The sequence below is a fragment of the Anas acuta genome, chromosome 2 (assembly GCF_963932015.1).
Source record: "Anas acuta chromosome 2, bAnaAcu1.1, whole genome shotgun sequence".
NCBI lineage: Eukaryota > Metazoa > Chordata > Aves > Anseriformes > Anatidae > Anas > Anas acuta.
The window spans coordinates 104,992,819-105,015,789 of NC_088980.1; the positions used below are offsets into that span (position 1 = coordinate 104,992,819).

General features: G+C 38.5%; 1 protein-coding gene across 1 annotated transcript; it reads left to right on the forward strand.

The window, feature by feature from the left end:
* Positions 1–8,417: 8,417 nt before the first annotated feature.
* Positions 8,418–22,906, forward strand: CLUL1 (clusterin like 1). The gene is made up of 9 exons (XM_068671493.1): positions 8,418–8,601; positions 9,515–9,624; positions 10,961–11,109; positions 13,622–13,789; positions 15,699–16,149; positions 17,394–17,531; positions 18,997–19,211; positions 20,348–20,518; positions 22,329–22,906. The coding sequence occupies exons 2-8, from the start codon at positions 9,522–9,524 to the stop codon at positions 20,513–20,515; spliced, it is 1,392 nt and encodes a 463-aa protein (XP_068527594.1). The 5' UTR covers positions 8,418–8,601; positions 9,515–9,521; the 3' UTR covers positions 20,516–20,518; positions 22,329–22,906.
* Positions 22,907–22,971: the final 65 nt, after the last annotated feature.

Consider the following 22,971-nt stretch of genomic DNA (forward strand, 5'->3'; position numbering starts at 1 on the left):
TCTCAGTATTTTCCTCACAGCTATGAGGAAATGTCTTATTTCAAGGCTGGATTTTTCCAACTCCAACTTCCCGGTGCTAGATCTTATCAGGCCTTTGTCAGCACACTTGAAGCAGAGGATGGAAAACAGATTTTTCTCTTTCCCTTCCCCTATTGTATCGTATCCATGTTTAAGTAGTAGCCATTTAGGTTTTTAAAATCCTGATCCAGGGGACCATTTAAGCGCATGATTTACTTTAAGCACGGAAGTAATCCCATTGACTTCAATGGGACTACGCTCAGGCTAAAAGTTAAATGTGTGGTTAAGTGCTTTGCTTGAATAGCATTTAAGTTCTTTTTAATTTCTTATTCGCTTTCATTCCTTGCTCATGATACTTGATCTGTACAATGTGTTAGAAGCACAGCATTTCAAGTAAATAGTTCAACATGGGATCACGTAGGTCACAACACAGCAATTTCCATTGCAGCTTTTGTGTAGCACTAAAGGAATTCTGACTGATGGATACCAAGGGCTTTTCTGGTGTTATTTTCTCTGAGGAGCTAATGCTCTTCATTCTTGCTAATTCCCTCTGCTGCCTGGTTTATTTGTTCAGCAGTGCCCTAAACAAGAAAGGTTTCCTTCAAACAATAGGCTGCTTTGCACTGTGTGTGTGTGTGGTTTACTGAATCCAGACCTAGGGAAAATGTGCTGGTCTTCAGCTGGTATGAATCAGTGCTGTTTGCTGAGATGAGGGAGATATGCTTATTTACATCAGCTAAGGATTTGACCTGCTGCCTACTGTGTTAATATACAAATGTGTGCGTATGTGCAGTTAAACATACAAGACCCGAACAGATGAATAGGCCTTCAACAACCTGCTCTTGGGATAGGAGATATCTTACTAGAGATGCCAGGGCAAAAGAGTGAAATGAAAAATTTTTTCCTGAAGTCAAGTAGGAAAATATGTAGTATGATACTATCTTCCAGTGCCTCTAGCGAAATACTTTTGATTAATGTTAGCAACAAAATCACATCTATACTACAGACCTCCTGAAGCTTTCTAGCATGTAAGGTGTTTCAAATGAATCAGCTTTACTTCAGAATTTTTAGGATTAATCGCTGACCATTCCTATGTCTTACATACACGTGGCCAGGTGCTCTGGCTCCTTTTGCAGACAAAAAGAAGTGGCCATTTAAGATCAGCCAAGTTAGGAAGTACTGCCTAACTCACGGTTTCAATTATTTTCTGAAGGCTTCTATATCTCTCTGTTGACCAGATGTGGAGCAAAACCATTTCTGCAAGGTGCCCAGAATCTGCAGTGAGAGAACATCTTAATGCATAGTACTAACCCTGTACTCCAGATTTTTGTCAACATTCCATAGTAGAACTTTTTGTCATGAAATTGCATATCAGTAATTTGCATACACTGACTATATTGGACATAACAAAGATCCAGTTCTTAAAGAACTAAATAAAACTCAACTAGAATGAGCAAATGGCTATATTCTTCTGCCCAGTTTGCAGTTGGAGCTGGAATGATTTTTTTACTCTACATCTCCATATCTTACTAAAATCTTAGCATAGAGGTGAAAAATTGCCCTCAATTGCAGAGGAGATATCTCAGTTTTCCAAAGCTCAAGAAAACCAGTGAAGTATCTAGTTTTAGCACTTTTGTGAGAAAACTAATATGTTCCATGTAAATGCACAAATAGGAGGCTACCTTTAATATGCTTCCAGCAGCACTGGAGACAACATTTTCTCCATTGTGTTAAATAACTAAAATGAGCCTATCTTCACAGATATTTTTACATGCATTACCTATAGGAAACAAAATAAAAACATCTGCATCAGGAATCCTGGCTAGCCACTGTACTGAAATTAGGATATCTGATACTGTGCTGGACATTAATAAATATAGCTAACCCAAAAGCTAAGTGAAAATCTAGAAAGACTTTGAAGTGTTAGAGTCTAATCCCGAAGTAAATTACTGTGCTATGTTATGCTCAGTAGGAGTTTTCCTTTATCTTTTATGACTTTAACACTTGGATTCAAGTTTTCAGAAAGATGATGATTTAGATGTGGTAACTGCCATCCCGTCTGACTGCAGATGGTGCTAGGAAATGGTAGACAGGAATCTGTACAGCTTGAAATAATTTCTAACGCAGTTATGCTCTAAGTGTGAATGCTCAGAACCTGCCAACTTCCACGCATGCTGGAAGTTACACGTAACCGTAATTTGCAGACTATCTATGAATCCCATTTTGGCCCGTGCCATACAAATATTAACAGGAAATCAAAGAAGAGTTTAGGTTGGTAGGGACTTCTTGAGATCATCTGGTTCAACCCCACGGCTCCAGCAGGACCACCTAAGGAAGGTTACCCAGAACCACGTCCCATCAGGTTTTGAGTACCTCCACGGATGGAGACTCCACAGCTTCTCTGGGTAACCTCTTCCAGCGTCTGTCCACCCTCACCATACAAAGTGTTTTTTTTTGTGTTCAGATGGAACCTCATGTGTTTACTTCATACCCAGTTCGTTCTTGTCCTGGCAGTAGCACCACTGAGTCTGGCTCTTTTGTCTTCATTCCCTCCCACCGGTTATTTATACTTATTTATAAGATCCCTTTGAAGATCTCCAGGCTGAAGAGTCCCAGTTCTCTTGGCCTTTCCTCGCATGGAAGATGGTCCAGTCCCTTAATTATCTTTATGACCATTCACTGGACTTGACCCAGTATCTCCATGTCTCATGTACTAAGAGGCCCAGAACTGGATCCCACACTCCAGGTGTGGCTTTACCAGTGCTGAGCATGGGGGGAAGGTTGACCTCCCATGGCCCGCTCCCATGGCAGTCCTCTTCTTAATGCAGCTCAGGATGCTGCTGGGAAACACTTAGAAATACGCCAGGTCGTGCTGAAACTGCATGTCATATCAATAAGATTCATCTGTCCCAGTTTTAGAGATCTACATTTAGGTTAGTCTGCTACATTCACTTTCTACTTGCAACAAAAATAGGGTCTTCCAAACTGTGACTCAACTAATTTTGAGGTCAAGGTCTATGGCAGGTCAGTTCAACTGTGGCTTAGATGAAAGCTCTCGGTTGGCTACAAAGAAAGCCTAGCTCATTGGCTGAGGTGAACACTGTGCACACTCAAATCCGAACTGAAAACTCCCATATTCTTTTCTTAGTCCTTAGTATTTCACAGCACCTGGAAATGTCTTAAGAAACTTGAAGCATCAGCAAATTCCCAACTGTGCCCAAATGGTTTCATACCAGAACTGAAGGAAACAGGGAGAAAGAGGAAGGATTTGAAGGTAAATGTAGTTGTCCTGTGCTGCCACATGTGCATCTTCATGGGCTTTCTACATTTTTGTTGTTTGCAAGACTGAATTATCTGTTGGTGGGGAATATGGAATTGTATTTTACTTCATATGTTTCCATTTGGAGAGGCTGTCCCCATCAATGCTTCCCCTGGCATTTTAGTACCTTGTGCTCTTTCATGTCTCACCTTCATTTCCCTTTCTGTCTTTTTTATTTATTTTTTGCTAATTCTCATTTGCTCTGAACTCAGTGTTTCTTTTTTGTTCTCCTCCCATTTGTCAGGTCTCTGTAATTGATGTTGTTTTTTCGCAGTTTTAAAAGCTCGGAGTTCTGAGGCAGCTGCACGGGGCAGTGTACTAGTTATATAAAAGGACAGCTGTAAAAACATGTGCAATGGCAATTAAGCAAGAACTGTTAGAAGCATGAAGTCATTAATTCTAATTGCAGTAATGCTCTTCTTAGAAATTGCTTCTAATATCTGAAATGGAGAAAAAGACAACTTCAGGCAGCATTCCAGCTTTACTCCTTCCACTTCCGTGCTACTGCAAGCAAGGGGGCTGTGTTTGTCCTCTTACTGGTTATATTGAGGAAGTGTGATCTTCAGACATCCCTCTTTGGACTTTCGAACCCTCAGGCACTGGAGCCGGTTCCACTTTAAATGCAGCAGAAGCAAGAAGCCAAGTTTCTAGCCAGAGGATTATTCTTCACCAAAGCAATTTCCAGTTTCACAGAATATTATTAAGGCCCTATCGTGAATGCCTTTAATTAACTTTTCAAGAAACCAGCAGATTGGGGCAGTTAACAGCATCTCCAAGAGTTGTTCAGCACATCAAAAACTACGCACTGATAATTCATTCATCTTAATTTCATTAAACCCCAGAATTGTTTCCAACAAGCAACCGCCCTTTAACTAGCTGATACAGAACTGAATGATGAAGATATGCTTAAGCAAACCAGATGAAAACACACGAGGAACCCTGTTCCTTTCAGTTGCAGGCTGAAAGCTGATATATTACATGTCTGCATGCAATAAAACTTTTTTGTTTTAATGTTCCTAGGGAAGCTTGAAACTAAATCCTTGCAAAACATCTGGTTGAAAACTTCAGCATTTTAATATTAAATGCTTCCTGAAATCTGTTTGTGTAACTGTACCATGCAGATTAGCTTCACAGGTTTATAATAAATTGTTTCTAACTCATTTTGTTATCCTTACACCGACTTTGATATCTCCTGCTGATAACATAACACCAGTAATAGTGCTACTCCAAGTTCAATAGTTAGCTGATATCTCAAGCACAAATTCTGAAGACAACCACATCATTTTTATGTTTCAGCTTCATACCATCTTACATTCAACTCTAAAGCTTTCATTCTCCGGTCCGTAGAAGTATTTAAATCCCTTTATTTCATACTTTTGTCTTCCCAAATACAGTGTTCAGTATCTTGCTATCACTTACTGGTCCCTCCTTTCTGTGTAGAGTCTTTGGATTAGACGTTAAGAAACTTTGCACAACTCTGTGAACAGCAGATGTCCCTTTACTGCTGGGACTGGCATTTAGAGCTTTGTGTCAAAGGCCTGGAGTGTTTGTGAAAAAAATTCGGCAGTGAAGTGGAAGATTTTTTTCCACACCTAATAGTCTTCCCGAATGTCCATGGATAGACAAGCAAAAGTAAATCAGAAGTCTTACACATTTTAAAACACATCAAAACTGCTGAAGATGGTTCCTCTGACATCAAAAGCTTAATAGTTTCAAATAAAGACACATTAATTAGTGATGCACTAAGCTATGCATTCTGATTTCATGCCTTCAGCTGGTTTTGTGTTTGCGTGGAGCACAGTGAAGGGCCTTGATGTGGCCTTGCCTGACCCTCCTCCAGACAGGGCAATCACATCGGCAGGGCTCGTGAACTTTGAGATAGTGTCATGCTAACACAGCTGTGCCACTTTTGAGGCCTGAGGTGATATTTCTTTTTACAAGATATGTAGCTTAGTCTAACTCCAGCTATGTAACTTAGGGTAGCCTCAGCTCCTTAGTCCTTCCAGCATGAGTGAGAGCATCTCTCTCTCCTGGCTAAAGAAGGAGCCTTGTTTCCTAACTTCAACTACTCAGGTAAAGCTCAAAGTCAGACTGAAGGAGGGCTCCCATGGCCTCTGAATGACAGGAGAAAGTGGAAACCACTTAGAGGCTCCTGAATTACTGGAAAGCATTAAGACCAGAACAAAACAAAATAAAAACTTCAATTCCTATAGCCTTAAAAACCATACCAACTGCTAGCAAAGTGTTGTGTGTGCTTTAGATTAGGCATGTAATCAGACAATAGGCCCCCAGTAGGATTTAATGTCAATTGAAAGCAGTGGAACTAATGGTGTGCTTACAAATAAAGCTAATTAAGATTTGGTAGAACTGGGGACTATTCCATAGAAGTATCAAGAGAATTAATGTCGATATATAGCACTTTGCATGCCTCGTGAAGACTGAAAGCAAGTAAACATACTTTCAGCACGATCATTAAATGACTGGCCTATCTCAGGCATAAATGTGAAAATATATAGTAGAAAACAACTCTTCCAAACAGCAAATAATTGTATAAATACAAAACCGGAACAAAATCCCACAGCTAATGTATAACACAGGAAATTCCATTTCAACATATTTCTTGATTCTTAATCCTGCCAGGTGGAATGGATCAACAAAAAGGGAGAAGTCACAGTACACTGTAAAAAAATGTTATACATTTGTGGAGGTCATCCAGTAGGACAGAAGGCAACTCCAAAAATCAACTACAACTCCCATTGCTAAAGTTCAGTTAGGTTCAAGTTTAATGTTGATCTGAATCATTGGAATTATTTCAGTTTAAATTTATCAGATTCTTGCAAAAGACCTGTTTTTCTGCAAATCCCTTTTCAAGTTATTTCCTTTTTTTTTTTTTTCCAATGTATACTTATTACTTTCAGTAAATTTATAGCAGTATGCTATACTCTGCGGAGAAAGAGACTTTTGCTCACAAAGGCTTCTTCAGATTGTGTCCAGCATGAGAAGCTGTTAAAAGACTATATCTTAATTTGCAGCCACAGCAGTAAGCTCTGAATCATCTGCTTGTATTAGCTTGTGAAAAAATAGTCATGTCAGTACCACAATGTGGTGACATGGCACACTATTGGTGATCGAATTACTCAAATTTAGAAGAACACATTAAGAGGAAACAGTTGAATATGGCAGCTGACATAAAAATTGGAGATATCCACAATGGGTCCATACAAGACAGATTTGAAACATTAAAAGAAAATAGAATGGATATTTGATATGTAACCTGAAGTTATAATTTTGGAGATTTCTGTTTAATTAAATTCAAAATGAAAATGTGAGAGAAATGATTTCCAGAGTGAGCACTACCAGTAATTACCTTTCAAGAACAGAGTGTTGGGTTCCCAAGTGCACTTGAAAGATTAAATATAAGTCCAAGATTAACTTTAACAGGTATAATAGCTATAGATAATTTTGTCTTCAGGTTGAAATTTCCTAGGTTTCTTACACCTCCTATTTCAACCACCAAATATATAAAAAATAATATTGGAGCAAAGAATCGGGATTTTTTTTTAATTATTATTTTTTATTTTTTTTTTAATGAATAAATCTATATAATAATGCCTATTTCCGTTTGCTTACATAGTGGGTGTAATACGACATGAAGAATAACACCTAGGGTGATGCAACACACTTCACAATGTTCAAAATCAACCGTATTGAGAAAAAAGTGCCTGACATGCATGAGGCTTCATGTCTCAACCTTAGCTTATTTCCCTTAAGGACTAGCATTGCAAGGTGCATGGATGTGTTTGACTGTGGACCCACACGGGCAGTCAGAAGAAGAGCAATTCTGAAAACAAGACATGGAGTCGGTGCCTGAGGCAGCCTCCAGCATCTGCACACTTTGACAGGGGTGCTGGTCTCCCTCCCCATGGGTCTGAGGCTGGCTGCTTTCTTGCAAATTGCTGTGAACTTTGGGTGATGTGTTGGACTGCCATTTTTACTCTAGATCAAGTACAGTTTTCTCTGCATTGAGTCAGGCTGCTCCTGGCAGGGGACTGCAAGTCCTTCAAGGCTGCTTGCTTGGTATAGTCACAAAAGATAATTTGAAATATTTTGTACAATGATGAATCTTGGTCAAGAAGTCAGCAGTATTTCAGTGAACACGCAGTTCATATATATTAAAACAAAAAATGAATTCCCCTTCCCTCCACCATTTTCAGAAAATAAGAGTGGAGCTATCTAAATATGTAATGCAAGTCGAGGACTTGCATTTCCCATTAAAAGCTAACGGGTTCTCCATTCTTCCTGACATGTTTTAAGTAGTAATAATAATAAAAAAACAAGTCCCTTGCCTAAGCAGCACTAGTCTTCCTGGGCCTTGACCATCAATCACCAGTTGACTCTTATGAACTACGAGGTAAACAAACAAACAAAAGGGATGTATTAAAAACTGATGTTACGGACCACTAGCCACATACACCTACTTTCATTGTCCCCTCTTTGTCTTCAAGGGAGTACTCCTGGTGAACATCACAGGTGCGATACTACCTGCCAACAATACTTGTGCATATTTTATATCAAGCATCTGCCAGCATTTAAGTATCTCATTTCAAAGTATCTAAAACTTCATGCTGCTCGGATCCCAGATGTACTTCAGACACATGGGTTTACTGAAGAAAATCATTAAGGGGGCAAAAAGCCCAAACATCATCAAGAATAATGATGTACAAAATGCCAAGATTTGCTTATTTCATCTCAGACTCTACTCATATGCCAGGCTGCACCTGGATTCCCTAATTCTTTCAACTTTTGTATCTTCAGAATGTATATGAAGAAAGCAGTGACGCAATTCAATGTTTTTTATAGCTGAAGAGATTAAATGTTGGAAGCTATTTTTAGCCAAACTAATTGTAATAATTTCACTAAGAACATAAACTGCAGATGTCTCCTAAGGTAAGAAGCAAGATGACTGACAAGCTGTAAGGAGAGGACTACCGAAAAATAACAGATCCGTATCGCGTTCAATTATGTAATTCTATCCAACACTCCCCCTAGTGGTTTTGCCCACACGGCTGAGCACGAAGTCCCATACAAGCAACCTCCCCCCAGCCTAATGACAATATGTCCCATTAATAGGATTAAGTACCTTGTCATCAGATAAGTCGAACATGGCAAAATCCCTGTCACTCTGAGCAATTAGATCAGAGCACAGCCCCAGCCCTTCCTGACGCGGGCAGCAATTTTTCAGAGGACGCGTTTCAGTATTAATGGTAAATATGCTGGTTTTTAACTTTCCTTTGGCAGTGGGTTTGTATTTCTTTGCAAAGTTAATCGGTATTTCATTATAAATGTAAAGGTAAAATGTGCAAGTGACTGTAGAAGTAAATCCAGGATATAGATAAATCCCAGCTCTTCATTTACATATGCACTTGCAGCTGATAATTGCATCTTCCAGAAGGCTGCACTGCCTAACAAGAAGGAACGTAAACACCATGTTTACCTTATGAGATGAGGACTATAAATTGTAGTTGCATGGTTTCTAAAAAATAAACCTTTCTCATGTAACTTTTTTTGGGAGGGAAATAAAGCAAAAGTCTTTTTTTTTTTTTTTTTTTTTTTTTGTAGGAATTTATTTCAATTGCTGCTGTGTTTACTTATAAAAATGATCTAATTGCCAGCTTCTTAGCACACCTATTACTGCCTTTGCTATTTTAAGTATTATCCTGAAGGACAATGAAAGCGGTCACAAATTTGGAGATAAGGAGGGGAACAATATTCTAGAAATTTCCTTTTCAAAACCTAGCAATAATGTTTAGCATGGATTCGTGTATAACATGAACTAACAATAAAAAGAGTAAAAAGCTTTTAGTGTAAGAGAAAAGAGACAGACTGAGCTTCATAATCTTCCAGTTTCATATTTTTTGTGTCCTGGTTCTATTACACCACTGTGTAAACTCAGTGGAATTGATCTATTAGTATGAATAAATAGAGTACGAATGAGGTCACCTTTTTACTCATGTGTTTTTACTAACAGTAGGAGTATATTACAGATCTGAGAAACCATACTTAGAGAGTCAGAGACAAAAATAAAGGGACTTGTATTATGCTTAGTAAAAATTACCTAGGCATTTGGCCATCACAAAGATCCTTACATCTAACTTTATCAACCTGCTTTTTTAACAGAAAGACCATGAAGTCCTCTTGGGTATTTCTAATATATGTGCTCTGTCTGAATGGTCACCACTGTGCACCGACAAGGCAGGAGGAAACAAATCTCCGGGAAAGCCTCAAGAGTATGTATGCATTTCTTACGGGGGGTGTGCTGGAAGTCCCTGGGCCCAGGTCTCCATTCAGGCTTGCCCTGGTGCTCTTTGACTTCCGTGCTCATTGCAGTCAAGAGATCTGTTTTCATGTGTGGAGCTTAGAAACTGTGATATAGCTGAATTTTGCTGAAACAAAGCATCCACACACACACAATGGGGAAATAAGAACAATCGAGTGAGAAACTAAAGGTATTAACAGAGAAGCCTCCTGTGACAAAATAAACTATTTACATTTTTATAGGTTATTTGGTCCTTCATAGATCATTAGAGTTTAAGCTGAACGCAATGTTCAATCCCACTGATTTTTGTTTGTTTAAATAACCTTTGCGAACGTTTATTCCAGAATTATATGCTTAGCTGGAAAAGATGATTATTAAAAATAATTGAAATAAAATGACTTAATTTAGGAGAAAAAAAAAAAAAACACAACCCTACAACAGATGTTCTGTGTATACTCACCTCTAAGCATAGCTTTACTGTGTAGGTATGAAGCCCAAGAGGATCAGCCATGAAATATTCCTTTGCTTCTGTCTATTTTAATAGTACTTCTGTGACAAACAAAATGTTAGAGGAGGGGAAGAGAAATATAATGGAATAAATGAATGACATATGCTTTTGGCAGTCTCATGGTAATGTGCCCTTTACTTGTTTTGTATAGCTCCAGTAATATTCAGGATATTTCTACACAGGGAGCAAATACAGATAAAGAATTTGCACTCGTGAAGAGATTCAAGGTGCAACATGGAGACCAGTCTGGCCTTTCACCAAAACTCTATGGGTGTTACCTCACAGGACCTCTAGAGATTATATTTTTTGGAAAGCAGGTTGCAGGCTCCTGTAATCTACATCTTCAAAATATTAAACTCTCACAGACTGATTTCAGATCAAAAATAAATATATAGGTTTTGTCATTAAGAAACTAGTGAACGACCCTTGGAGACATCCAAAACCCAGGATGAGGTCCTGAGCATCCTGCTCCAGTTGACCCTGCTTTCAGCAGGTGGGTTGGACTCAGTGACCTCCAGAGGTGCCTTCCAACCTCAACTATTCTGGGCTTTGTTGATCAGAAATGGGACAGTCAAGTATATAGCTGATCACTGGCAAAGACTCTGAGCCCGAACCTTGGCTCATGTTATTCAGCCTTGGCTGCATGTTATTCAGCACTCACTGTCCCAAGGTTTGGCACTGCAACTGTAGGGAAACATAAAGCTGGTTTGCTTTCCTTTGTCATCTGTGTGTGACAATTTGTGCTAGTGCTAAAATTGGATTAAGCCACTCTATAATTTTATTTATGTATTTATTTTAGTGTTATCTGAAGTTGGAGAGAAATATGTAGATGACGAGGTAAAGAAAGCTCTGATTGGTATTAAGCAGATGAAAATTATGATGGAAAAAAATGAAGATAAGCATATAGATCTGATGAAAACCTTGAAGAAGAGCAGTGAAGAAAAACAGGTAAAAAGTGCACCTTTTTTTTTTTTTTTTTTTTTTTTTTTTTTTAAAGTTATGGCTATTTTTAGTCAAAGATGAGGCAGGTTGTACATGGACTTAGACTACCTCCTGAAAGTGGTATAGCATGCTATTATGCTAAGGCCAAAAACCAACCCAAAGAGGATCCCTTGGAGTCTCCCTTTTTCTGTGAAGAATGCAAACCATATTGTATATGCGTTCTGAGGAGCATACATCTTTTTGTGCAGTCCCATAGCAAAGCCAGGGGCAATGGGAAATCTCTGCTTCTGCTTTTTCTCACCAGCAGAAGAAAACTCTCACAGTAGGTCTATAGAGGTTCTCAGTGTATGGATCCTTGAACCAGGAGCTGGGCCAATGGACATTCTTTTCTAGCCTGGACTGATGCTTCTAAAAAAGTTAAAGCATTAGTTCACATTTGCCAATTTCTTAAGAAAGAGGTTGTGTGTTTGCAGGAACCTGGCATATTGAGGCTTCAGTTGACTGAAGCTCTCAGACTGCACTGGAGTAAAGCATTGAATGAGACCAACGCCTGTCTCACTGGTGTCTTTTCCAGATTTTGTGGTTCTTTCAAAACCTAGAGGTGAAGAGTTTCCATCTTTCCTCAGAAACACAGCTTCCTAACTGAGTGCCATAGTGTTAACTTTTCCCTTGTGGCTGTGTCTAAATCATTTCTAAAATGAAAATAAAGGAGCGAGCAGTAGACAAAATGCAGCTGAGTTACCACAAGTTAGCACATTACGTTGTCTCAGCCCATCCTGGTTGTAAGTTAAAACAAGTCATCTGGCACCATCCTCCTTGAGATTTGTGTTCTTGAATTTTATTCTGCAGTTGTTTAGTGACAAGAAGCAGCCTAGGCATAGTCAAAGCTGGTGGTGACCACCATGTGAAAACACAGATGTTCTGCAGTAAAAGGAGCCATGAAATGCCCTATGTGGACTCAAACATTATTTAGGAGAGAGAACTTGAGTTTGTAACATCCAGCAATGTGTTTAATTCATTTCTTCATTGATTTTATGGTTCATTTCTAGAAATCACCTCCTTCAACAAATGAAGACCAAGGCAACTACAGGCAGCTTTGCAAAGGTGCTTAGTACAGAAAGTCTGGCTGCTCAGCCCTCCATGTCCCCTCGTACACTGCAGGCCTTAAGGCACTTCCCAGCTTGCTTTACAGACTTCAGACCTTCAGAAAAAAAAAAAATATATATATATATTGCTGTAAATAATAATGCTCTCTAGAGAAAGAACAGGGGATTAGAGGAAATCCTAATGTCCTGGTGCGATGCCTAAGCTTAGAGCAATGTTCTCAGATGATCCTGTGAAGTGGAGAATACTGAATATTAAAAAAAAAAATAAATAAAACAAAAATACAAAAAGATCTTAACTATTGCTTTCAGTGAGCTTGAAAGAAAATTCAATTTTGGCCCAACTTGGAGATTATTTTAAACTAAACGTATTAGCAATTCAAAAAGTTCCTGGTAACTTGCTGACATCTTTGGAAACACCACTATGCTCCCATTATTGTGTCCATTGTTGGTTCTTACTGGATGATTTCATTTGCACAGAATTTATCCCCAACAGCAAGAGTTCATAAAACACTGAATAAATATATTTAGAAAGATCAGAAAATAATTAAACATCAAACATGAATAGCAAAATTACTAGCTCCACCAAGCACTTTCTGACAGAAGTCTTCTTTTCTCAGAGACTTTTCTCTATTGAAATAACTGCCAGGAAGGAGTAAGTCTGACCCATTAAGTATTTCTGTCATATTTAGGAACAGCATGAAATAGTGTTTGGAAACCTAAAGTATTAAAATATGTTGCACTGGAAGAAAGAAATTTATGATGTGCAATCTACTTTAACAAGAAGTTTTCTGTCTTTCCATTGTCCAGTCTATTCTAAAGTGCTTCTTCTAATCATTGCTCAGCTTTGTGCTCTACAGGATGAAGAATGTTCCAGTAATTAGAAGCAGCATTGCAAAATGCATCTTGTTTCCATTTGGTGTAGAAGAAGTACCTCACACTTCCACAAGGGGGGGAAGAACACCCCTCACTACAGTTTTTGGATTAGTATAATCACAAACAGAGGAAAATACATACATACTTTTGGATACTTCTGCATTAGAGAGGGAATTTGTGTATGGCAAAGACCTAGCTTCGTGAAGCATCACAGGCCCTTAAAGAACAGAGCAAAGTAGCAAAGCGGACTGTTTTATTTTGTTTTGTTTTTCATAACCTCAAAGATCCAGGTTGACTGTAGAGATCTGTTTGGTTTTGTACACTGCACTCTCTGAATGTCAGGAAAACTCTATATGGAAAAGCTTTTCAATTTCCCCTTCCATCCACATGTGATTACAGCTGAAGAGGCAACACACCCCAATGATTAAAGATTAGAAAAAAGGAACAATAAATAGGCAAAATGAGTGATCAACACTAGGATAAGCATTCAGGATATTAATATGAAAATTGCCATCAACTGAATCTTTTTCCTTATTCAGGAAGCTTTGCGAATTATGGATGAAGTAAAAGAAAGATTAGAAGAAGAAGAAAGACAATGCCAAGTATCCTTGAAAAATCTATGGGATGAATGTGAATCTTGTTTAGAAAGTACCTGCATGAGATTTTCTACAACTTGCAGACGTGGTGCGTCAACATTTAGAAGCAAGGTAGGAAGAAATTTTGTATCTGGGAAATACTCTTGAATCCACACACTGGTTTTGGAGAGAGCACTTCTCATTTTCTCAGTGGCCAGCTCTTTCAGCTATATCAACTTACTAAAATTAATTTGATTTGGAGGGCCTGGAAATGTGAAGTTATAAAGCACAGATTACATTTAATTACATTCATTGAACACTGAGCCAAAGTGAGTTCTGTGGCACCCTGGCGTGGCTCCATGGGCATTGATTATTCCTCTGGCTCCCAAGGAGTCACTCCAGATATACAGTGATGTATCTCACAGTAGGACTTGCATTAAGATGCTCAATAACTGTGAAAAATACCACATAGATTCTCTGTGCTCCATATGATAATCAGAGTTAAAATTGTACATAGAATTAAGAAAAGTCCCCATGGAAAAAATAATCTCCTTACACGATACCATTCTTTTCTATATTTAGGTTATACTATATCTACTCTTTAAGTAACAAAATGGCTTTAAAGTATTTAATTGTTTTTAACAGAAGAAATTGTTAGGTTTGCTAATTGTTAGAGAGATTCCCCAAATTCTACCAGAAAGAAAGTATGCTTTCCTGGCTGGGACATTATTACAAGATTTAACAAAACTGTATTTTTTTATTATTATTATTTGGGCATATGCTTTAACTGCAGCTTAACAACAGATCCTTCACAATTGTTGCTACTGAAATGTTAGCCAAGTTACCTAGCTTTCAGATCCCCAGGCACTGAAAAATATGCTAACTGAAAACTTACACATGGTGTGTCTTGCATGTGAGAAGCTTTAGATCGAAAGTGTTTAGCATTTGTGTGTATTCTTAAAATTATTCAAGTAAAAGTGTGGGATGTATTAAATTTAAGCCTATTGGTGATTATTTGGGATTTTTAGATATTAATTCCTGATGTATCACCTGGAGTTTCAGGAGTCTTTGAGTGTCAGGTGGAAATCCTTGCAGTAAAACATACACTGCACCATCACTGTCTTTGACACTCTCAATAACTTCTCCTGTGAGCTCTATGATTTATTTGAAGCATTCAAAGTGAGAAATGTGTTGTGACCTAAATCGTGTTTAAAAAAAAGGAGGACAAAGACTCCAGCTGTGGCTGATGGCACACAGGCAGTGGGGGCAATACAAGCTGAGGCTGATCCTCCAGCATGGATTCACAAAGTGCCTTCCCCCTAGTTCTGCCAAAATGCCTGTCAATGTATACATGTATGTATTCACATATGTATATGTGTACATACATACTTGACATTGTGCTTCTTAACCCTTACCAATTTTCTAATGCCATAAATTGTGGCTTCACAAGGCAGTGTTTCTGCTCAGGTGAAGGCATTATGTCAAAGTGGGAAGCAGGGAACGAGCAGCTGAGACCTGGGAAATGGGAACTCCACGAAGCACAGCTGTCACTCAGTCTCCTCCATCAGCAAGCCATGGACTCGAAGCCACTGCTTTATTGATTTTAATGGGTTTGGGTTAGCAGAGGAATTTGAGCACTTGGCTATTGGTGAGAGGCAAGGGCGTTTACAGATTACACTGAGAACAACTGCCTTCTGTTCTCTACATGACACAAAACTACCACAGAAATATTTCCAAGATAAAGTCCAAACTGTATGTTGGATAAAACCCAAAAACCAATACTAACTTTGAGCGTCAACAGATTAAAGGCCAATCCTCTTCCTCTAGACCTGATTTGGAGCTAATAATTTAGACTAAATGTACTTGCACTCTTGAGTCTAACATCTTAAATTACTTTGGAGAATTTGCTGTGATTTCAGTTGTAAGAGAGCACATTGTTACTATAGGTATTTGAAAAAAAAAAAAAAAAAGTTTAGAGCCACTTCCCTGAGAGACGAAAATCATTAAATTGGCAGCTAATCTATCTCTTTCTTATATTCAGGTTGAAGATTTTTTGAGGAAAATACCTACGCTTATTTTCACTTTTCATGAAGATCAAGGAAAAGACATCCAGGTTAATGAAAAGCCTGAGAAAGAGGATACCCAGCTAGTAAAAATGGAAGATTTATTTAGCCAACTATTATCGGACATGGGCTCAATATTTGACAGAAGTTTCATTTTTTTCAAGCACATGCAAAAAGAATTTGACCAGTCCTTTCAAGCGTATTTCATGTCTGATCTGGATTTGAACGAGTCCCCCAGCATGCCTGCTTTACCCGAGGATACTACCAGAAGTGATGGCTTACAGAAAGACTGGGGCATACCGGGCTTCCTACAGACAGTCTTTGATTTCAGCAAGACAGTGTTTGAAGGTGTCAGTGAGGTGATTACTGAAGCATTCAATGAATACAAAGATAATAGAAGAGATTTGACAGAACAAGCCAAAGGCAAGTGTTGAAAAACAAAACTCAACTGCCTGGTCGGTGACATCAAGCCTCTCAGGATTGCTAAACTATAGCTTGTGGCTCAGTCTGTGGCATGTTAGTGTAAGACGTGGTATGGAGGCTACCTTGGTTAAACAGGCATGGGCCAAGCATAAATTCATTGGATAAATTAAAAAGAAGAAATCACCTAGAAACCTCATAGAAATATTGAAGTGGAACTTATGGGTCCCACACAGCCTAATTTTCATGGTATTTCTCGAAATGTTTTCAGGAGTTTCTCAGGAGCTCTTGAAGTCATGGCAGATGCAGGTTTTCACAAGGCTGACTGACAGGTCTGATCTCAGCCTTTGTCAGGAAGACTTATGTATCATGCCATATTGACGTGTCTCCAACTCTAAAAAGTCAGGGTAATTCTGCGAGATGTCATGGCATATCCCTGCCCTTGCCAAATGACATTAAGCTCTGCCAGACAGCTGCAAGCCCTGCCTGAAGCTACTGGTGCAATGTAGTGTACCAGTCAAATACAGAAGAGCCACAGGATTTCCCAGTAACCAGGAACACACTGGGCATAACTTTGGTTTAACTCTTGATAGAGGAAACAACCCTCAGTCAACCTTTAAAATACAAATAAGCTTTATCCTTCCTATCTTATTAATGAAAATTAAAAACAAACAAACAAACAAACAGCAACAACAACAACAAAAAGCAGTTCAAATACATGCTGATGCCTATCTATAAAGAGATCACAGTAAGGATATGCAATAACTCTGAGTGGGAGGTGGCATAGTCACTATACAGTCATCAAAAAACATAAATTGAAGCGATCCTACAAAAGTGATTTTTAATTTTTCCTGAATCACGACCCATGTTACCTTGGTACTGTGCTCTCATCTAGCTCTACACAATTACAAAACATCCTGATTTCTAAAGGTCAAACAGATCTTATCAGAATGCTCATGCTGTAAAAATGGTCTGTGGTAATATTAAGAATTGTTAGACTATCAGTGGGAAATACATTACCATGCCTTTATAAGGGAATTATATGAATTCCTTGGAAGAAAACAGGGTTTACATCATCTCCTGATTTTGACTTCTGAATGTTTAATCCCTATTTTTTGCTTGGACTTATGCCAGTTATTTTGGATTCAGTGCAAAAAGTATCTCTATATAATCAAACGTAATAGGTAACAAATGTGTATTTATTAAGAACCTAAACTTAACGTCGGTCTAAAAATACTGTAATTTCGCCCTAGATTCTGACAGAAGTGGCATGTTCTCAAAAATTGTGTCAGGACGTCAAAGAACTCTGTGCAAAGAGCTTCGAGAGAATTCCTCTGGATGCATACGGTTTCACGAGAGATGTCAGAAATGTCAAGACAATCTTTTGCAAGGTAAATACTTTCTGATTTTCTGATTTATTTCTGTAATGTGTTGGCCACTGGTTTGTACATCTTGAGGCTGTCATTTTCTACTGTGCTGTTTCCATATTTTTGGAATTAACAGTCAGTCACTGGGTTTTTACTGTAATTAGGAATTTAAACACCATTAGTCATTCCAGATGATTTCAATTACCTTTCCCCGCTGTCTCCACACAGTGTCAGTATAACTCAGTTGTTAACATCCTGCTGGAGGTCCGAAGTTGAACACAAAATACCTATATACACTGTGAGAGTTGCCATCCTACAGAGGAGCAAGAGGTCAGGCAGCAATCAGTCCTGCCTGGGTGCACAAGTGCTGAGCAGAAAGCGAGGTGAAGCTGAAACTCCTGACACTGGCTTCTCCTGCAGGCAACCAGACATCATGCCAGGCAGCATTAGCTCCTCACAAGGAAAGCAAGCACTGAAGAGCTTGTAAAACAGGGCTGACATGGCGAATAAAAAGGGGCGTGCTTCTCAATATGTAAGAAGATGGCAACGCTCTGGCATGCACTCTCCATGGGCACCTGGAAAAAAACTCAGACTGTATCACACAGAAACGCTGTCAGGACTCCCACTGCAGCATAACATGCCTGCGTTTCCAGAGTTATTTATGCCTCAAAAGCCACAGGAAATACTTAAATCCAAATATCTTCAGAACATCTCCAGTGTTGCAGATTTAAGTGATCCAATGACACATTTTGGAGAGAACATCGGACCATTTCCATCTCACTAAAAACACCTTTTTGTCTACAGCTGCTTATTACACATACCAGTTCGTATCTGTGGTTGCTGTGCTATCAGCCTGAAGGTGTCCCTTGATAGTCCTATTTGATAGAGAATAAATTGAATGTGTCCATGGTAATTCTTGCACAGGAATAATATAATACTACTGTTTAAACTACACATTTTACAAAAGAAAAGAGACAGCAATCCTCAGTCACATACTAACGTTTAGCAATTGTTAGATAAAGCAAATTAGGCCTTAACACTCAGCAGGAATACTAATGTCAGGAATTACAGTCTTCTAATAACCCGTACACTTGGGATGGATTGATAAATGAGCAATTAAAAAAGAGATAACATATTAGGAGATTAAGAAGTTGCTGAAGGTAACAACTACCAGTTCTTTGTTACCATACCCGACAATCTATTGCTATGTGATATGATACAAACCTTAAAGTACTTGCTAAGTCGTTGTAATGCAGCAAATGGGATAATTAATCCATTTAGTCATTGTAAGCCTAAACTAAAGCTACCAAAATAGGTCAGCAAGAATTAAACTTTTTTATTTAGCATTATTTAAACACTAACCCAAAAATATGCCTCCTTGCTAGCCTGTTTTTGTAGTTTTCCTAGATTTCTGTGCTTTAGATGGAGGAGGCCAAGTAGAAGACGCATGACTTTCTGTAAGCTTCTCGCTGGCTGTCTTTCTAAACAGATTGCCCAAATGTTCCTGAACTGCACATCAAGTTTGATGAAGCCTTTAAACTGGTTAATCTCTCTGGCGAGCAGTACGAGCAGATTCTCCAGATGGTTCAGCGCCATACAGAAGACACTTCCTACTTGTTGAACAAGATGAAAGAAAGATTTGGCTGGGTCTCTGAGCTATCCAATATGACCATTGGACCAGAAAACATTTTCAATATAGTTAAGGTAAGGATTATCTACTAAAGGGAACTATTTCACAGTGTTGTCTTTCACCTATGCCTTGCTCACACGTATGCTCTTGGGGATTGTGGCTGTTTGCGTATGTGTAATTTTTGGTCTTTATACTGGAAAGTTCTTACTCAGCTTGAATTTACGTATGTTTGATAATCCCTCGATGAGCTGAAACTCCAGAGATTAGAAACTATTTTCCTCTAAATTTGGATGGCTGCCTGACAGGCTAACCCGAATCATCTCTAATAAGAGCAAATTGATACTAGCAGCTTTGGCTGGCCTCGGATTCCCTTCCTGGGCAAACTTCACTGTACCAGCCAGTAACACATCCTTAATGGATCACTGAATATATGTACCTGTCTCTACCTATATATCCCAAAGCACAAAGAAAGCAACTGCTATGCAGGTTATTGCAGTGGAAGCTGCATATCATAAAGAGTAGCTGTCAATATTGCAGTGAATACATCATGATTAACTATACATTGCCCACAAGAATACATTCAAGGTAAATTCAATGGATTTTACTAGGCAGGGACAAATCCTGTTCTCCCTTTCAACTCAGAAATCCAGCACACTACTATTACTACAAGAACTTTATACAAAATAATTGTGTAATCCACCAACACCCCCTCACACTCCCTTCACCCCAAAAATCAGGAACAAGGAGATGAGCAATATTTAAGTGCTCTTTCCCAACCAAGTCTGAGCTATCTGCTCAGGAAAATAAAGCTACAGATCTAAGTCTGGTTTAGGAAAACACATAGGAATGAGTAACTTCAACCATGCGCACTTCCTTTTGAAATTAATGGAACAACTCAAACATAAGTTTTCATTAAGAGATCAGAAGCTCTTTATACGCATAGTTCATGGTTTAAATACTAACTTACAGTTGTTAAACACGGTCTTGCAGTGCCGTGTCACCTCTTCCTGCTGCTTACAATAGGCTTTGGTATAAACTCAAGACACCCACTGTCTTTTCAGAACAAAGTAATTTAAAGAAAGTAGACAAGTTTAAAATATTCTTTGGTTTAATCTTCTCTTATTAAAGATGGAAGGCACAGTAGGTATAAACAAAACTGAAAGCACACAGCAGGTTGTAGTGTCTAAAGTACGGATTTGCTGTCTTCTAGGTGGTACCTGGGGATCCCTCTGGTGCAAATGAAACTGTGGTAGATGTGAATATTCTGACTTCGCCTACTTTCACCATTAAAGTTCCTCCCAACTTAGACCCACAGAGTGCTGAATTCATTGAATACATAGCTGGAAAAGCACTGCAACTATACAAGCAGAATTTTTAAGTGGTAAGTTCATTCTCTTCTCCTTTTATAGAGAACACAGTTCTTCATAAGAGATGTTTACATTGCAATAAACATTAGATGGAACAGAATTCAGCCATGGTATGTTCAAGACCATCTCCTTAGAAACAATGTATTGATTGAGAGACAAACACAAGTGTTACAGAAAACAAAAACAAATGCTCAATGTTCCAGCCTGCAAAATGCAGACAAGATGATATTAAAAGACTTTGCTTATTTAACTGTGAAACCCTCGATCTTTAAGTAACATCTGGGATGAGGTAATGTAATGACAAATATTCCATCAGAAAAGAATTGCCTTGCAACCACAGTCCAGAGCTTTGGCATCAGACACCATGTCTTCGCCTCCATTAATCAAGTACAAACTGAAATTACCACTATTCATAATGTGTTTTTTTTTTTATTATTATTATTTTTGGTGGTGTTTAAGAGCATGCTCCATGTTATTTTTGACAATAAAGGACTGAAAAGTTAGGGCCAGCATCATGACTTGAAATAGTCGCTTTGCCATAAAATTTGCACATTAGCAGTGCTCTGCTCAGAGTAGCAGTTAACCAAGTCTGCAATTTGACTTGTAGGAGTGTGCAGAGGAAAATCCTCCCCACAGCCTTCTAACCATTTCTGTAGGAATTGCTCATGGAGGCCTCGCTCTGCGTCTATGAGATTTCCAGATGGGGAGGGAGGAACGAGGCCAGAGAGGCAAGGGCAAACATTGCTTCAAATTATCTCACCCCATGGGGAAACTCTAGGAAAGATAGCGCGTTTTTTAGGTGGTATCATGCTACTGGTGATACCATGCTGCCATGGGGCTAGCCACAAAACCTGGAGGAACTGTGAGGAGCTCTGTCATGCACAGCTCTAGCAGCCACCAATGCTCACAAATGGCAATCCTAGAGGCCAGAGTCACAAGAGGTGCAGACCTACAAGCACTGCAGTGTCCCACCGATGTGCTGAGGAGGCACTAGACTCAGAGATGGCTCCTCTTCAGGTCACTGAGTGTCTGACAGCCTCATCTCAGCAAATAAAGCTAGGAAGCATAACCTGAAAGCGTGTAGAAGTCTCTGAAGGAACATAAAAAGGAAGAAAAGAAAATGTCAGTGTTTTGTTTTTTTTTTTTACTGACTGTCATTACTTTAGGTCAGACTCACAATTTTTAAACAGATGAGAGGTCCTCCATCAGAGAGGCTGAGGTGGCCTGGCCTGCAGAATTTAGACAGAATACAGTAAGACTCACCACGAATTTCGATTATGTTTATGTTGGTGAAATTATATTATATTTAAAATACATAGTTTTTAATATTTGTAAGCATACAAAATAAATTTCTCCCACAACTGATATACAGTTTGCCTTCAAAATTCTCTGTAATTTCTATAGTTATTGATAATATATACTCTTTCAGATCATATAAGACTAATCTTCATGCCCTTATGATGACAAAATTAATTTCTTTAGTCTGATTATAATTTTTAGCCTGAATTGCCTATGCAACACATCTTGTATATGCATTTCATACCCAAGAAAAGTAAGTGGTGTTAGTTTCCAAACTGCAATACCATTTTATGTTCCATTTGCACAACAAATTCAGGGTACGTGGAAGTATGATGAAAGAAAAAACAAAAGCTCCACAAGGAAATGGAATGCTCCACAAGAAGTGAAAAAGAGAAAAAAATCCGCTTCGGCCTGTTTTTCATGTTGTATAAGTTTTTACAGCAGGACACTGATACATTCCCCATACATTTAATTGTCAAACATCTTTCAGATTAAAAATAAATTATTTATTTATTTTTCTCCTAGGAAAGAAGACGTGTGAAATCTTACATCCTGAAATCCAGTATACTCTCCTTAGGTGAAATACTCCTTAGCTCGATGTACAGCTCATTGTTGAATGCCTATGGTTATAGTAGCTGCATATAAATACAATTTTGCTTAATAAATACCATGATGTATCAGCTAGCAACTGATGACTGTAGCAATCTTTTAATTGGAAAACAAATTCAATCCCATTTTAAGTGTCATTTGTTTAAATAAAATATTATTTATGTTGTAAATTAGGTAATCTTTGATAACCAGCTATGGTCCTGTTTATGCAAAGATTTAAGGAAATAATCAGCTCTAAGCATGCAAATAATTCCTATTTGCATACTTAAATTCAGGCACATTTTTAAGCCTTTTCCAGATTGGTCCCTACAGATGTTGCACATTCAGCTAAGTCTGAATCAACCAGATTTCCATATGCATATAGCATATTATTTTCCAATGAAAACTTTCCATCTCTTCTTCCAGTTCCTTTTGATGTTTATAATGCACATTAATTGACTTTTCTGAATATGCAGTAATGAGTAAGTCTTCTGCCTTTGGCACTTTTTTATTTGTAGTTTGCCTCTGGAGCCATAATTAACAGGGAACCCTTTATCAGAAAAGATGTTTGTCTTTTCCT